The following is an 18,182-nucleotide window of genomic DNA, read 5'->3' as shown; positions in this document are numbered from 1 at the left end:
TATGCTCTTTCCACTGAGCCACGCTCCTTCTCTAGCCTCGTGCAGTCCTTCCATGGTTCTGTAAACTTCAAATCCTGTCCTTTATCATGATTGCCCTTACTGCCCTTCTTCGCTTCCATTATATCCCTTCTAAAACAGGGGGGCCAGGGATGAGGTTTAGAACTGAACATACTATTCCGGGTACAGGTATACGATGGTTTACAGCATAGCAAATCATGGCCTTTTGTTTTTTTATCGCCTTCCTGATTCTGGCATGCAGTTGGCCTTGCTGGCTGCTGCCACACAAAGGACTGATGATTTCAAAAACAGTCAACAGTGGCTCAGATCTCTTTGAGTCGTGACTGCTGGCTCTGAGCCCATCACCAAGTAGCTATAATTTGGATGATTTTTTCCCTGGGTGTGCTACTTTGCTCGTGTTCATACCGACGCTCACCAGCCATTTTTCAGCCCACTCACTCAGATACACGTTGGCGGAGAAGGTAAACAAGTTGGTGGCTGGGGAGTAATTCGAAATTAACAAAAAGTTCTCCTTTGTGGTACTAGGAACAAACAGCAGAAATCAAAGGGACAGACCAGGTTGATAATAGAGACCACAAAGAGAAAGAAATGAAAAACAAGTTTCTCCAAGAGACTCTCACCCAACCTATTAAGTCAGGTGAGACAACCTTTCAAAATGCTGAGCACCTCTTGCTAGTTACACCTATTGCAACAAAGGTACAAATTTCTGCTGAAGTTCACAAAACCCACTGCAGAAACAGATAACACAATTTTGGGAGGCAGTGGGGCCTCTGGAAAGAGCAAGGGAGTCCTGGCTCTGCCGCTTTCCTGCTCGTGTGATCTTGGGCAAGTCAAACAAAACCTTCTCACGATCCACTTCAAGGCTTTCTCCAACACCTGGCCTCATTTTTCGTACCTGCTTTTTCCCATTACTCCCCAACTATCTTCACTCCTCGAAAGCAAGGCTTCTAGTTATCGAATCTCCTGCCTTGCCTCCCCCGTCTCCCCAGACAGATCTCAGCTCGTTCCACCTTCAAATCCCTGCTCCAATCCCATCTCCTCCAACAAAATTTTTCTACTTAATTTTGTAACACCCTTGAGTCGAATCATCCCTGCAGCCACCTCTACAATTTATGAATTTTACACTCTCCTTAGCACTGAGGTATGTGTACCCATTACTTTTTACCTCTCCAGGAGTAAATGTTTTTGTTTACCTCTTCTAAAGTGTATGCTTCTTGTGGGACGGGAACGTGTCAATTGGTTATTTTATACTTTTCAAATGCCTAGAATAGTGTACCACACCAAGTTGGCACTCAAATACTATTTCCCCATGCCTCACTTTCCCTTTGAAAATGGAGATAAAAATACCTTGGGGAATAGGGAGAGTATCTGAATCAAATACCTTGGTCTATTCAATCTTGGCACTTCAGCACAGTGCTTAACATACAGTAAGCACTTAATACCATTATTAATCCAAGCTTTAAAATTATTGGTTAAAAAAGTAAGACTTTCAAAGTTGTTCCTGAGAAACTATATTGTACTCTGGCTAAAATGTTTGAGAATATTCTTTGAAAATATTCTTTTTTATAACTGTGAGAGTGGATCCTGGGTGCTGCAGGTGGGGGGAAAAGGTTCCTGGTTAAGTTTTTAGCTCACCATCCTCTTCCGCACACACAATCACTGTAGGCTAGGGAGTAAGGCACTGAGCAGGAATCTATGCGTTCCAGGCCTCACCCAGTCAGCAACAGAATTGAGGAATTAACAGCCGTTTAGAAAGATTTTTGAACTCATTGGCCTGTAAAGTCTTTGCCTTTACAGCTCACACTACTATCACGGAAACGAAGCACCCAATAGGAATATAAAGATATATAAGAAATGCCAGTCCTGGGTCAGACCAAAAGGTCACCTAGCCCAGGAGTCCAGCCTCTGACAACGGGACTCATGGGAACAGAGGGACAGTCAGAAGTAATGGCTCCAAGTACAATCCCAGGGTGGGACAACAGGGACCACATTTTCAACAGAGAAGCAGCGTGGCTCAGTGGAAAGAGCACGGGCTTTGGAGTCAGGGCTCATGAGTTCAAATCCCGGCACTGCCACTTGTTGGCTGTGTGACTGTGGGCAAGTCACTTCACTTCTCTGGGCCTCAGTTCCCTCATCTGTAAAATGGGGATTAAGACTGTGAGCCCCATGTGGGACAATCTGATTCCCCTGTGTCTACCCCAGCGCTTAGAACAGTGCTCGGCACATAGTAAGCGCTTAACAAATACCAACATTATTATTATTATTAACACTAATTCTAGCCTTCACATTCTACTTCTGTATCTCCCACTACCCCCTTCCATGTGGAATAAAATCCCAATATATCTGACTCCAATTGAAATGCCTCATCCACTTTCTACCCACCAGGTAGGCAAGTCCTTCCCCACCAGTCCAGCAACAGAGATGGGACCAGCAGCTTACAAAGGCCACTTTCCCTGGAAAACAGCATGGCCTACTGGAAAGGGCACAGGCCCGGGAGTCAGAGGAGCTAGGTTCTAATCCCGGCCCTGCCACTTGCCTGTTGTTTGACCTTGGGCAAGTCACTTCAATTCTGTGTATCTCGGTTTCCTCATCCGCAATATGGGGATTCAGTACCTGATCATCTTCTTCTTCTTTAGTCTGTGAGCTCCATGCGGTACAGGGACTGTGTCCAACCTGATAATTTTAAAACTACCTCAACACTTAGTCCAGTACTTGGTATATGGTAAACACTTAAACACCATCATTCCCCCACAGCCACCAGCCCAGCCATTCTCAGGACAGAATGCCTTTTACTTCCAAGTAGAGGACTTTTTGGAGTAAAACAAAGGGCCCTTGTGAGGTTGGATTATCCCTCTCATCACCGGAAGGTAAGCAAAAGACCATCAGTTATCTAGATAGTGCCTTAAGCATCTCTTAAGAAACATTTTGGTATAAAAACAACACAATAACATACATTCGTAGCTACTGCCTACTACAGCTAATGGAAATATTGCATGTTGCTTTTTAAGATCATCTCCATTTTCCTTAAAGAACACATTCATCTCCATAGGAATTCTATCCAGTGAAATACCTGGATTTTAGGGTCCCAAAACGATAGCAATAGTATGAAGTGCCAGCAAGAAGCAGCATCGCCTACCTCCTAATGCCCTTCCAGCAAGAAGCCTGCCCCACTGAAGGCCCGGCAGTCTGAACCCAGTAGCAATGTATGACGGTCTCAATGTGCCTTTGAAGCTGATCTGTATCTTGGGGGGGTGTGTGTGTGCATGTGTGTGTGAAGCTCTTATGGCAAAGGAGATTACGTTTAAAAATAAATTGGCTCCAGACTTCTGCTCTGTTGGTGCAACCTGAGCTATTTCAGGTTTCAAAGTCACTAGACTATAACAAACGCTTTTACCCGGCACCCAAGAGGTTCCCTACGTGTCACAGTCTATTTCAAGGGCCTCCGGAACAACTGAGTATATAATGCAGGCACACGTGCGCACGCACATACAATCAAAAGTGCCAGAGTCCACTGCATGCAATTGAGTGACAGGCAAAATCCTGTGGTTCGGAGACACAACGGAGGTGACACAAAGAGCGGTATTCTCCGCTAGGATCTGCTCTGTCCCTTGATGGTGTCACTGCTGTCCCCATCTGGCTCACCTGGGCCAAATGCAGGTTGTCAAAGGGTTCTGTTTGGCTGATCCCATCTGTGCGGGAGGTGGGATGGAGCAATAGCAGCAGTCCCTAGAGTCTGGGGGGAGCGGGAATTAACCCGAGGCCAACTGAACAGTTGTCGTCGTCGTCAGAGAAGGACGGTAGCAGGCGGGCAGCTTTAGAACCCGCTTTGAGCCAAGCAGAGATCTTGAAGATGACCAGTGCTACATAAACTAGAGGAATTATTTAGCAGCACGTAGAATCAGTTCTCTGTAACACGTGCTTCCACTTCGCAATTTGGATAAAATACACTGGCAGACTGATGGAATGTTCTTCCCACAAGACTCTGTTCTGGTGTAACACGATCCCTAATGATGCAAGTAGATCCGGATTAAGGGGAAATGATTGTATTTGGTATGGATCAAGGAATGAAGCGGCCAATTTTCCTACACTCTGCCTTGTCTCGGCATTTTTCAACTTTACAGTATTTAATACAATAAAATAATCAGTGGCAAAGGTACGAGGTATCATTCATTGATAAAGCAATTTGGTACTTCTCACGACGGCCATGGAGGTTTCTTTGACCTAGCCACCCCCTTGCCCATTAACTCCTGCTCAATCAATGGTTGCTAGGAATGCAATTTCCCTTCTACAATAGGCTTGAAATACAAACCACCCCCTTATGACAGAAAGATCCATACGGCACAGTCCACGTAGGAAAATGCTTAACAAGCAAATTATCTTTCAGGTCTTCCTCTTCTACGGTTCTCTCGCTCCTCAACCTCTCAGAGCTAGAATTTCTGGAAAGTTGATTTATTCTGAATTTATTTTTCAGGTATATTCCACGAGTACCATTCCTATCACGGACACTTTAAATATTTCCAAAAGGTTTCTCTCCACATCAAGTGCTTTTAACATGAAAATAATAAGGATAACAGGATATCCTTCTTTAGAATTCCCTTTCCCTTCCTGTTTTTGTTCTTTCCTGACATGTCTGTAGTCAACCCCCTCCACCTTCTTCGATTGTGAGCCCCTTGGGGGCCAAAGACCCTGTCTACACTTCACCTAGGTATTCCTTTCCCAGGAGTTTAGTAAGCCCTAAATACCACTATTACCACCTGATAAATCCTTTAGTCCATCAATGATTGGGATGAAATGTAAACATTTTCCTTCAAATCTGATACACCCGTACCAATTCTCATTGGCTTTACCTTTTCCTGATGGCATTCATTTTAGGCTTGGATTTAAATGTTCTGCCCTGCCCGCTTTTTACACCATGTACATTAACTGAAAATCAACTTCAATCAAATGAATTCTGATAAATAACATGGTTAGATCCACAACAGTCTATTTCAGTCAGTTCTCCTATAACGTGGGAGCTGTGTTCATGAAAAACATGTTCAGAGAAATCATATTATAACATTCAGGTCTTGATCAACTCTGCACCAAAACCATTTCTTCTGAACTGCCTCATGCTGTCAGAACATGACCTAGTTCCTCAACATCATTCTATATCACGTTTTGGGAGAACTGACTACTTTAAAATTTGTGCTGTCCTTTGTCTCAAGTTGTTCAAGAGATAAAGTCAATGGCAGCACAGTGATTTATTTTCTGTAGTTGGTTGTTTATTTTCCAAGTAATACTGATTTAAAATATTTACACTCCTATTTTCTTTTTTAAATCCACAGTTTAGCACTCATATATGGCTTTAAAATTTTTAGCACAAGGATCTTTACATACTGGATTGGGGGAGGAGGGGAAAAGTCCATTTCAAAAACCAAAAGCCTGGTATATTATATACACACAGTATTTTCTTTGTAATTGCTTTTAAATACGTTAATTTTTATGCTCTTTCCCATTTTTGTTTCCATGTGATAGTAAAATACTAGTGCAATTTTTATCCACGTAAGATTCACCACAGGTAAGAGCTGAATTTTTCCAATTGTGGTAAATGGATTCTTGGAAAAAAAAAATGCCATCGCATAGAATCTATTTCAATCTAAATTTAAATAAAAAAGAATCGGTAACTGATAATTATAAGCAAAAATATAAAGCACTATAACACTATCTACTCTGCTTTTTAATCACAAAAATTTTAAAGAACTAAAGGAGCTTTGCTTTGTAGAAATGTCGTTAGTCAATTATGAGAAGGCACACGGGTTGGGGGGCTGGAGAGGGACTGCACTCTGAAATCTTTATCAGCACCTATTTCTCTCTTTTTCTGATCCAGAATCTGCATTTGCAAGCATTTGGGGGAGGGTGCGGGGGGGGGGGGTTGGGTGGAAATGCTGTTCCAACTGAAAAAAGCCAGAAGCTAAATTTCTACCTGCACAGGAACAAATGTGCTTTTATCCATCCAGATCATACATTTCCAAACATGCATTAGAATACATGAATGGGAAAACGCATTTTAATGACACGTCAGTATGCAGTTTCTATGATGATTGCTTTAAAAAGAGCCTGCTCTGGGGAATAGGAAACTGAAAAATCTCAGCACAATGAAAGTAGCTACATTCATACCCCAAAGTAGGGCACGGCTGCAATCCATTTAAGCTTCTATTGACTTCTTCAGGCTATCCATTTAGAAAAAATTCTGTTCAGTACAAAAATGAGCAGTTCAGCAGTGTAGGAAACATTTGAGCTTTGGTCCACCTGCCTGATTCCCTAAGGACAGTCTTTTACAGGAGAGCTGACTGTGGTCCGCACCAGCCTCCTTCTGCCCACCCCTGACGTAAATTAAAAAAATATTCATTTGGTATTTTGTTCTAAAACCAGCACAACTGTTCGCTCTTAGTTCACGGCCTTTACAGGCTGCGTATCGACTAACGGTTCAGTATTTAAACTTTCGGCATCTTCCTGATGTTCCTCGCCAGGCGGGGCAGCAGCTGTCTGTTCTAGTTGAGCATCTCCTAGAGCTCCCTGGTCCAGGATTTCAGGGTCCACTTGCTGGAGCTCAGCCTCTTCGAGAAGTTCGGCCTGCACCTCCATCTGCAGCTGATTTATACGTTCCACATGCAGCTCCTCCACGTGCACCTCCGTACCTTCTTCCGTCTGAATGTGCCCCACCTCCAAGTAACTGACTTGGACCTCTTCTGAGAGTTCCTCCATTTGTGTTCCTTGCACTTGATTGTCCTGTAACAGATCCGGATGGACCTGTTCTACAGTTACCTGTGCGGAGTCCACCTGTACCTGAAGCAACGGCAACACGTGGACTCTCCCCACCTGTTCTATAATAGTCATTGATGTCACGGGCTCCGGTTCCACCGTTTCGACGGGAAGGACTTCCTCGGTCACTATCCGTTCCGAAATGTTGTGAATTTCTTTGAGGTGCCTGCTCAATTCATTTCCTTGCATAAACCATAAGTCACATAAGGTACAATGGTTGGGTTTTTCTCCTGTGTGGATCACCAAGTGATCTTTGAACTGGTCCCAGCTGTCGAACACACTGTTGCAGACCTAAAATATGATCAAAATGCCTGCAGTTAAACGATGCACATGGCCAATTGGACAGACAGAAGAATGTGATTTTATTTCTGCAAGAACACAGGTAACTATCTGATACCCACTTCCGTAAACACAACACATATTAAACCAGCTTGTGAAGCCTATGAATTAATATCTATTGATTACAATTCTTATTACTACCCTAGAGTAGGAACAGATTACATAATTCATTTACAAAATTCTAATATCAAAACAACTTGAAAAAAGTAAAGTACACTTTGTAGTTAAAAATATTTTAAGGCAAAGAAAATACCACTAATGCCGCTCATCCTGAATAAACTTATGGAAAAAGTACTGACATTTCTTATTGATTCACATGTCAATTGCTTTTAACTATTTTCTCAATAACTATATAGGATTTATGTCCATCAGATTCAAAGTTCCTCAAGAGCAGGGTTCCTCCTTTTACATTCCCTAGGCAGTAAGCGCTCAGTTAATAAAATGTTGATGCTTCTAGTAATCTGCCTCAGAAAACGATGAAGGGCTTTTCAGCGATCTTAGACAGAGTCCTATGTGGGACAGGGACTGTATTTCAACGTGCCTATCTTGCAACTACTCCAGCACTTAGTATAGCACCAGCAACACAGAAAGTGCTTAACAAGTACCATTATTATTATTTTTTTTTTTTTTAGAAAACAGCAATAACTGCCCCCACCCCCACTGTTTCCAGTTAAAAGAAATCAACAAGATCAAAGAACACACATACAGGTTATACTATGTAGTCAACCTTGACAAATGATCCAAGCAAAGCTAATTTTAAAAGTCTCCATATTTCTACACCCACTATGTGTGTGGCAGTCCTTCATAGAAAGCTATACTCTTTTCAACTTGTTTATAATTCTAAAGTTTGTTTATTATGTCAAAAATGTAACAGCATGACCTAGTGGATAGAGCACAGGCCTGGGGGTCCGAAGGACCTAGTTTCTAATTCTGGCTCTGCCGCTTTTCTGTTGTGTGTCCTTGGACAAATCACTTAACTTCTCTGGGCCTCGGTTCCTTCATGGGGATGAAGACTGTGAGTCCCATGTGGGATCATGAACTGTGTCCAACCTGATTAGCTTGTATCTGCCTCGGTGCTTAATGCATAGTAAGCGCTTAAATACCATATTTAAAAAGAAGAAAAAGATGACTTGTTTTAAAACAGTTTCGGCAATTAAGCAGTTATAGAGACTCGGGATAATAAATACCAATCCCATTTTGTAAAACCTGAAGGGGAAAAGAAAAGGCTAGAGGGCTGAGTAGCAAATGAGCAACTTTACTGCAGTAATCTGCTGGGTAAGCCTTTTACGTTTCCACAGATTACATCTTCCATAAATAACATGTAGAAAATTATTCTAACCTTTATGCAAAAAACTAAAAACCTAAGGAATTTGAAGGCTATCAAGTGGTAAAATTGCTAATACAGAAAAATAATACAATTGTTTACTGTGCTTCCAGCTACAAGTGAACATCCCAGTTATGCAAGGCTGTCCACCTAGACCACAATATGATAAAGGAGGCAGAATGGCTTAGCGGATAAAGGAGGCAGAATGGCTTAGCGGCTTGGAGTTCTAATCCCAACTCTGCCACTTGTCTGCTTTGTGCCCTTGGGCAAACCACTACACTTCTCAGTGCCTCAGTTACCTCATCTGTAAAATGGGGATTAAATCAATGAGACCCACATGAGACAACCTGATTACCTTATATCTATCCCAGTGCTTAGAGCAGTGCTTGGCACATAATAAGTGCTTAACACATACCATAATTATTATTATTGTTATTAAAGTAGTTCAAGCAGTTGATGAATGAATCTTGACAGCATTAACTAGGGTTGCCATAGTATAAAGGGTGTGAAACAATGGCCAGGATTGAAGAGAAAAGTTCCCCAGGGGCAGCAGCGTAAGTGTAACAAACTGAAGTCCTCTCTTTTCTCCTGCTTCTAGAGTTTGTATCAATTTGCCTCTCTCTGTCTCCCCCATTAGAATGTATGTTCCTTGAGGGAAGGAATTTCGTTCTATTCTAACAAGTGCTTACTTACGAAGTAAGTAGTCCACACACAGTAATCAACCAACAGCATTTATTGAGCGTTTACTGTGTGCACAGCACTGCATTTAGGTGTTTGGGAGAGTACAATAGAGTATCCAGGCACAACCCCTGCTCTCAAAGCATTTACAATACAGTGGGTGAGACATATATTAGAATAAACAGTAGGCAAGGAAGGCAACCAAGCACAAGGACATATATAAGTTATAAACATAAATGCAGTGGGGACATGGATTCAAAGAGACACAGAAGGGAGGAAACGATGTGATTTTAGTAGTGCTTCTGTGATTTTACTAGGATTCTGAAGGGGAGTGTTGATCTGTCCGATATGAAGGGGAGAGGGCGTTACAGGCCGGGAGGTGGGGGGAGACAAGGGGGTGGACTGCAAGATTGATGAAAGGAATGAAGTGTGTGGGTTAGGTGGAAGTGGGAGAGGAGCAAGGAGAGGTAGGGGAGAAGGGAGCTGACTGTAAACTTGAAAGCAAATGGTGAAGAGACTCTGCTTGATGCTCTCCCAAGCACTTAGTACAGCACTCTGCACACAGTAAGCACTCAATGAATACCAATGATGATGATGATGGGGCAGAGATGGATGGACAACCATTGGAGGGTTTTGAGTGGAGAGACGTACTAATGATGATGCTTCTAACCCTCTCATCCACTGCAAACCTCCTGACCTGATATGTCACTACTCCACTGAATGACCTACGAGGGAGGAGAAACACACACAAACACACACACACACACACACATCCCACTCACCTCCCCACCCCCCTTCCAAATAGGTTTTAAAATTAGGTTTTCTTTGGAGAGGAATCCCCAAATCCGACATACCTGACATTCATAAAGCTTCTTTCTTCCCTTTTTAGCTCCCTCGCCAGAATGGCAGGCTGTCAGGTGACATTTGAGGGTGCTATTTCTAGAAAAGCGTTCATGGCAGTTTGGACATTCAAAAGGTTTTTCACCTATGGAGAGAGGGGAAAGGATGGGTGAACAAAGGAAAGCACCAAGAGCAAATTTCATAGATACCTCCTCCTCTCTACCCTTCTTGCCCCATACTACCATAAACCTTGATTGCCCCTGGACCGGATTATTGCAATAGTCCCTTTTGATGGTTCATGTCCCTACCGCCATTCACTGCATCTATCTTAGGCCCAGCAGCACCGTTTCTCTCTCCTCAAAAAACAAGCTTAAAGGCTCTCACCCTTGGAAGAAAAAACAAAACAAAAAACCATTAAATCTCTTGGCCATCAGTTTTTACGCTCTCTTAGACAGTTGACTGTCTAGGTGATGTCTCCTCCCACTACGTAACAGCTGATACATCCTCCAGACCAGCCTTCTGGCTCTTCCCCGCACTCATTCTCCCACTTCCCATTCATGGATCATCCCCTTCCCCTGCTTTGCCAAATTATGGATGTCATGGTTCTTCTTCAAAGCCCCACTGAAAATTCACTTTGTACATGAAATCTTTCCTTACCCACCACAATCAGCTACGTTGGCACTCACGCATAAATTAATCACACACCTTGTCTACGTCCTTGTACTTCACTCAATGCATCGTCTTGTGACTTTTTTGCTCATTGTCACCCCCTGTAGACTAGCTCCTTTTCTTCCTCTTAAAAACTCCCTCACCACCACTTTATATGTGGTTAGCACTCAATAAATACTCTTAATGGTATTAGGGCTAAGATTTCTGGAAATGCTTCTGGCATGAAGAATAAAGTCTCTGGGGAAAAATTTAAGACTTACAAAGTAGAAGGGTCGGCCAAATGCAGAGGCGTTAATTCCACAGAGGAGAGGGGAGGAAGGAATGCCACCCCACTCCCAGTGGAATTGACAGTGCTTCTTGGAGCAGCCCACTAGGGAGTCATTTAGGGGTCAACTGGAGGTGAAGCTACTAGAAAGATGGTAGCCTCTATGGCAGGCCACAGACTTCGAGTCTGAACCAGGAACTAGATAAGAATTTGGGGGTTACCTCAACCATGGTGGGCTCTGGAGCTGGGCTGGAGGCTCCTGCTGTGTCAGTCAGAACAAGGAGCCTGGTAGTGGCTCTCAGGAGTCCACTGGGCAGGGACTTTACATATGCCCTCCTTCCTTGGCTCCAGAGAGAACCCTGGGGCTTTTGGGGTGCCACACTGGAGGCTTGGCCACACTTTCTTCTCTCAAGGCTCTGCAACACCAAGATGCCAGTCCCAACCCAACAGAGCCCCACCCCAGAATCACTTCCCTGCTCAAAATAAAAAAGTGACATATCTGTACTCTCCCAAGTGTTTAGTACAGTGCTCTGCACACAGCAGGCATTAAGTAAATACCACTGATTGATAGTAGAGGTAAACTAGAATGATAGTCAAATTGTCCTTATTGCTACAGTTCTCTGAATCATCACATATTATGCTCCTCTTCAATGTCCTAAGCTTCTTTGGAAATTACATCTCCAAACAAGAACAAAAGGAGACAGAAGAGCAGTGAATTAAAGCTTTTTAGAGACAAAGACTTCCTATTTGGTTTCTTTAATCTCACATGGGTCATTTAGAGTATTTTGAAAAGATCATCTTTTATGAAAGAGCACAAGGAGGTGTAGGCTATGGAGGGAAGAGAGAGAAAGGAGATATCAGTCCCACATCTCCTGTTTTCTCTCCTTCCCCTAAAGCAAAAAGAAGAGAATGAGTAGGTTAAAATAGACTAGAGCAATTATCTTTAAGTATTATCTATTGGGAAAATGAAATAGGAGGCAATGCCAGCCTAACCCATCTAGAATAGAAGTCCAAAAGGGTTTGAAGTTCCCAAACAATTAATTAAAAAGACACTTTCCATTTCTTTGGCAATGGTGAGAAAATGGGTTTAACCTAACATATTCTGACAAATGATCATGATCTCTGCTGACGAACAGTCTGTATTTAAGAAATCCTCAGCAGCCCCATGACTGCTGAGGAGGAAAATTTCCTCCTCCATGGCACTAAGGATCAAGGGATCATTGAGATGTCATCAGGTGTCTAAAGAGACTGGGCAATGAGAAATAACTGGCAATGAGAGGGAAGGGAGCGGGAAAAGGAAAGGGCAGGAAGGAAGAATTTTCATTCCAAGAGAACTGGGATGAAGGAATGAGGGGGGGAAAAGAATTCCCTGTGAGGATCAGGCCAAGAGTTAATGCAAACCAAGAGAGAAGTGGTGCCATGGTTGATAAGTATTTCTGCAATAATCCTAGGACTGCTGAAACCTGGGCAAGCAAAGTCCTGAGGACGGAGAGGCTTGAATTTATAATCAGATTTTACTTTGCAGCCTTCTGCCTAGGTAATAATAATGATGGCATTTGTTAAGCGCTTACTATGTGCAAAGCACTAAGCACTGGGGAGAATACAAGGTTATCAGGTTGTCCCACGTGGGGCTCACATTCTTAATTCCCATTTTACAGATGAGGTAACTGAGGCACAGAGAAGTTAGGTGACTTGCCCAAAGTCACACAGCTGACAAACAGCGGAGCCGGGATTCAAACCCATGACCTCTGACTCCCAAGCCCGGGCTCTTTCCACTGAGCCACGCTGCTTCTCTAATGTACTTCTCTATGGACTAGTGTTTATTGAAACATTTTATTTCTGCTTGCATTTGCAGGTTGTTTGCTTGTTCTGATTACCCAGTCTTTCTGATTCTTTTGGAAAACATACAACCCTTCTAAAGTAATCCTAAATGTATTGTGTACTATATTTATGTTTCCACTACCAGGCTTGGGAAAAGTAATCCTAACCACAGGAGTCAAATGGTAGGGGAAGCCTGATAGTGTGAAAAACCAAGAGAAGAGTCAAGGTCTCCAAGATGTATAAACTCTCAAGTCTTTGGCCAAAGACATTACTAGAATGCGACCAGATAACAGGTTCAGCATTGCACAAGGGAATTACAGAACCTAATTAGTGAGAAAGGCTAGAAGGAAGTATATCAAATCTTGATTATCCTTAGCAACAGGAGTTAAGGAAAGTGTGAACTGAAATGCTAAAATAATCCCTAAGCCTTATTTTAGTCTATAGTAGCCCCGAGAAATAGAATAGACTAGTTTGAGTTTGTCTCTAATTTTCCCCTGCTCCTAATTAAAAATGTATTTAACATCAACAAAAAAGAGAGGTACTTTAGAAAGAATGAAATAAATCAAAAGTCAGCAAAGAAAATACTTGGTGAGCTGATTTGGTGACATTCATGGCTTAGTAAACATTGAATACTTAAAAGAGAGCAACCCACCTTCAAGGGCTTAATACAGTGCCTCCCACACAGTAGGGGCTCAACAGATATTGTTGATAAATGACTTACCTTTCCTCTAAATACTCCCCAAAGCCAACCATCAAGAAAACTAAGAGACCAGGGCAGAAACCAGAAGACAAGCCTAGGAAGGTCCTGAGCTGGTTGTTAACAGTTCCTAAAATACTGGAAATGGGAAGAAAACCCCCAAACAGGTAGATGGTGGAATGGGTGGTGGGTTTATCAAAGGAGCAAATGAGAAATCTTAACTGAGCCAAACTGATTGTGGGTAGAGAGCCAATAAACAGAACCAAATCAATCACTTTAAAAATATACAAACCAAAGAGAGGGAGGAATGAGGGAAGAAAGTCCTTCTAAGGAGAGAACACCACAAATAGGGACAATAGATATTTTCAGAGGGGAAATTTTGAGAGAGAACATTAGACAAAAAACCTCCCAGGGAGAAATTTAGGTGTTCCCCAAAAACTTTCTAGGAACTCAACTGGGAAACACATTTCAAAATGAACAGAGTAGAATACTGAAAGAGAAAGGAATCAAAGGAGTTCAGCTGGGACTTATATCAGGAAACTCATTCGTTAGGTTTGTTTCATAACTGCTGAAATGACAAGGTAAGCAATGTAATGTGAACCAATGTCAGAGGAAAGAGGAATGAGGTGACTGACACTAGGAAGAATAAAACAATAAGCATTATCATCCATCTTTATAGATCCTCAAGCCATGTTTTCTTTGCCCATGACAATGGAGCTACTGGACAGGGAGAAGAAATATAGCTAGTTACCTGATATGCTTTCTGACCCTTTTGAATTTGTTACACCAGCAGGTGTTCTTAGAAAACTTGACTGTATCTACTATTTGGATCAGGAGCCCTGTGAACCACAGACCATGACTAAATTAGATTTTTTGTAAATCTAAGGACTTAGTTCAGTGGCTCGCACTTAATAATGTGATCAATTCTAATAATAAATTATAATTTTATCATATACATGATTAAGTCAGATGATGCAAGTCAGATGGGAAATGAGGTACTGCAATGCAGAGCAGTTAAAGAGCAACTGCTTAGTTTCTCAGCTAACTATACAATGCCAGTGTTTTCACCAGCAGTAAACATTTTGTGCAAATCAAGCATCCCTGTATTATAAACAGCACTTTCTAACAAAGAGTTAGGCTTTTTGAGTCTAAAATTGAAATGGAGTTAGAACTGAATTATTCAACTGTCTTTCCTCTTTATTCCCAGTTCAAAAGAATAGCTGTTTAGGCTGAAAGCTAAAAACAGATCAGAAAGTTGCAGCTGACAATTCTGTTTAGCACATAAATAGATTAATATATGGCTCAGAAGGGTTGAATTATAACCATATAAAATCAACAAGGGAATTCTTTATACCCTAAATCAAATATTGTAAACAGTACTTCACTGCTCATGTAGAATATCTTAAATGAAATTAAGTTCATTATAGTCACATGGAGTAGTTATGAATTTACCCAGGATTCAGATTCTAAATATTAGTATCTGCATAGATATAATTAATTACAATGAGAAAAATGTGAAGTCAAATGATGCAAAAGTCCTACCATTTTAAAAAATATGACAAGAACAAGCACAAGACTCAATTTGTCTAAAGTACCACTCCTGTAGTGTTTTAAACCATGTTTCTTTCCCCTTTGTCCTAACTTCTAATCTTTAGAGGGACAATTTTTAGATGCAAGTGATGTAACCAGCATGGTCACTCATCTCCTCCAAGTCTCCCAGAAGCCATATCTTCAGAAAACTTGGCTTGTATAAGGCTAATTACTCAAATTCACAGGATAAACAGATGGAATTAAGGAAAAACTGGGAGTGGGAGGGTGGTGGTGGCTCAGGTTTTTAAACAGGTTCTATATTCCCTGAAGAACAATGTAGTAAACTCTCTCAAATACTCACAAACTGAAGACAAACCTGTTTGAAACGGGTCATATGATTGTAACATTGTTTTCATGAGAGCAGAAACTTGGATCACAAAGACATTTCACAGCACAGTTCATAGCTGGCCTAGTGTGTTGCAGCGGGTTTCACCCAGCATACTATAAAGAGTTCCACCATGTTCTGTCAGGGCGCACGGTACCACAAAAATTGCAGGCTGGAGCAGAAGCGTGATCTGTGTTTCTGCCTTCACTAATGAAGGCCTTTTAGCCACACACAGAGAACTCTGAACAGACTAGATATAAAGTCAAGTTTTACAGGCAAAAAAATCTTACTTTAATTCCCAGGTACTGCCAACTAATTTTTGATGTCACTGTAAGGGAACCTGGAACCACTTCTCCTATAGTCTTGTCTCTGTGACCTCAAGAGCCTGAGAAAGCAGGAGAAGCCATTATAATCCTGAAAAACAGACATCCAGGAGGCTTTTCTGCAGGAAAAAAAAAGGTTGCTTCTGGCCGACAGCGGCTGCAGGTTGGCCCAGCGACTTGGACTTTAGCTTTGAGTCCTTACCTTACATTTCTGATTCCACTAAACCGAGTGTGAAACTGTTCATCCCAAGTGCTTAGTACAGTGTTCTGCACACAGTAAGCGCTCAATAAATACGACTGAACAATAGCTTTCCTTAAACCAAGTTTTACGGTTTGGGCTAATGGTACCTAAAATATATTCCACCATGATGAATTCTCACTACCTGTTTGAGCTGGAACATTGCTAGGAGAATTAGGAAACAGACCACTGACAACACAAGCCAGACTGGATACAGCCGGATGTGGTGATGGAGGTGAAGGGAACTGGCCACCATGAGTACTAAAACTTGAGTTTTTCCTAATATGGGATTTTGCAAAAAAAAACCCAACAAACAAAAAAACCCCTAAATTGAAGGGGAACTGAGTTTGTTAAAATTTAATTTCACCCGAATAACTTAAAAACATTAAGTATCAGAACACCTGAAGTCTTTGCTAAATAAATAAAAGCATCTTAAATTCACGAACTATAATGTTTTTGGTCAGATTACTCTTAGTAGATGTTGGGTGCTGTTATTTGAAAGAAACTCAAAGGAGTCACTGAGTGACTACCTGACAAAGCCATGCTGCAAGAAAGGCAGCCACATCAGGGGGCATTGCCAGAGGGACAGCAGCTTAAGATTTGAACAATTTCCAACTCTGGTTATCTTCAAGGATTTCCGAGTCAAAACAACTGAGATAATTGTAATGTTAAAATTGTTACTAGGTTGCAGTCATTTATTTTTATTATGATATTCTTGATGTGGGTTTGGGTGGACTTCCACAAACATTCTATATGGCCTAAGTTTTGCTGTGTGTTCACCTTAATGCAGTATCATAGGCATCTGTATTCTGCATCAGGAAAGCCAAAATATCTGATTCAAGCTGAGGATCTTTTAGTCTGGTATCTCCCAGATTATCTCCATAGTCTTACTTTCAGAATTAAGGACATCACACTTCCTCCTGAAGTGCTGCTGCCAGCAGCATGACTCAGTGGAAAGAGCACGGGCTTGGGAGTCAGAGGTCATGAGTTCGAATCCCAGCTCTGACATTTGTCAGCTATGTGACTGTGGGCAAGTCACTTAACTTCTCTGTGCCTCAGTTACCTCAGCTGTAAAATGGGGATTAACTGTGAGCCTCACGTGGGACAACCTGATTACCTTGTATCTACCCCAGCGCTTAGAACAGTGTTCTGCACAATAGTAAGCACTTAAATACCAACATTATTATTATTACACATAGGACACCACAAGAGTGGCTATCTGATACCAGATTTTTACATATTAACACCTGCCTGCTTTATATAACAGCAAGCCCTCTGTTTTTTCCTAAACATTTGCCTCTCTGAGGTCCCACGTACAACGCAGTCACTTAATCAAAGAGCCACCAGATGAAGCGATTACTGCTTTTGAAGACCTCATCTACAACTTGTGTCTCCTCAGCTCCCTCCTACCCATCAGTCCATCCCTGTCTTCCCTTTGCAGAACCACATCTCCCTCCATCCAGCCTCTCCCCACCCCATGCCTGTTATCTCCTCCCAGGACAATTCCACATACCCCTCCGGCCCCAGTCAGCTCACTCCCATCCAACCCCTTCCCACCTCTCTTACCCCCCAGACAGCCTCAACCAAGTGAGTCTTGACCTGTTCCTGACCCAAACACTGTTTTTCTTCCAGCACTGAAACCTGGCTCTCCCCAGATGACACACTCCCTCTAGAAGGGGCCTCCTCATCTCCCATTCCCCCAGACTCATTGGTAAAGGGGAAGGAGTCAGCTTCCTTCTCAGTCCCCAATGCCTGCTTTCACTCCATTCCACCTCCCCCATCCCTCTCTTTCCCTTGCTTTGAAGCCCATATCATCCGCCTCTACCACCCACTCCAAATACTCTTCACAGCTCTCCACCACCCCAAGGCCCCACCTCCAACTTTTTGAACCATTTTGATCTCTTACTCACATTCCTCTCTTCCTCCAACCCTACAATGATCTTTCTTCAATCCTACAATGATGGAGCCTTCTGCTGCCCGCTTTCTATTACTCAATTCCTCCACTGACCTCCTCCACCCCACCCATTCACTAACTTGGAGACACACTTGATTTCCACAATCACCGTAAACTAATAATAATGTTGGTATTTGTTAAGCGCTTACTATGTGCAGAGCACTGTTCTAAGCGATGGGGTAGACACAAGGGAATCAGGTTGTCCCACGTGGGGCTCACGGTCTTAATTCCCATTTTACAGATGAGGTAACTGAGGCACAGAGAAGTTAAGTGACTTGCCCAAAGTCACACAGCTGACAA

General features: G+C 42.3%; 1 protein-coding gene across 3 annotated transcripts in view; it reads right to left on the bottom strand.

The window, feature by feature from the left end:
• Positions 1 to 4,045: 4,045 nt before the first annotated feature.
• The window catches only part of ZNF131 (zinc finger protein 131), a 38,957-nt gene continuing 24,820 nt past the window's right edge, over positions 4,046 to 18,182 (bottom strand). For all 3 annotated transcript variants that reach the window (XM_029060528.2, XM_029060529.2, XM_029060530.2), the window contains 2 exons: positions 10,015 to 10,145; positions 4,046 to 7,110 (listed from right to left, as the gene is read on the bottom strand). In XM_029060528.2, the coding sequence (XP_028916361.1) occupies positions 6,445 to 7,110; positions 10,015 to 10,145 (797 nt within the window). In that variant the 3' untranslated portion in view covers positions 4,046 to 6,444. The remainder of the gene's footprint in view (positions 7,111 to 10,014; positions 10,146 to 18,182) is intronic.

Source organism: Ornithorhynchus anatinus, chromosome 3, assembly GCF_004115215.2.
Source record: "Ornithorhynchus anatinus isolate Pmale09 chromosome 3, mOrnAna1.pri.v4, whole genome shotgun sequence".
Lineage (NCBI taxonomy): Eukaryota > Metazoa > Chordata > Mammalia > Monotremata > Ornithorhynchidae > Ornithorhynchus > Ornithorhynchus anatinus.
This window is presented reverse-complemented; position numbering and strand designations above follow the sequence as displayed.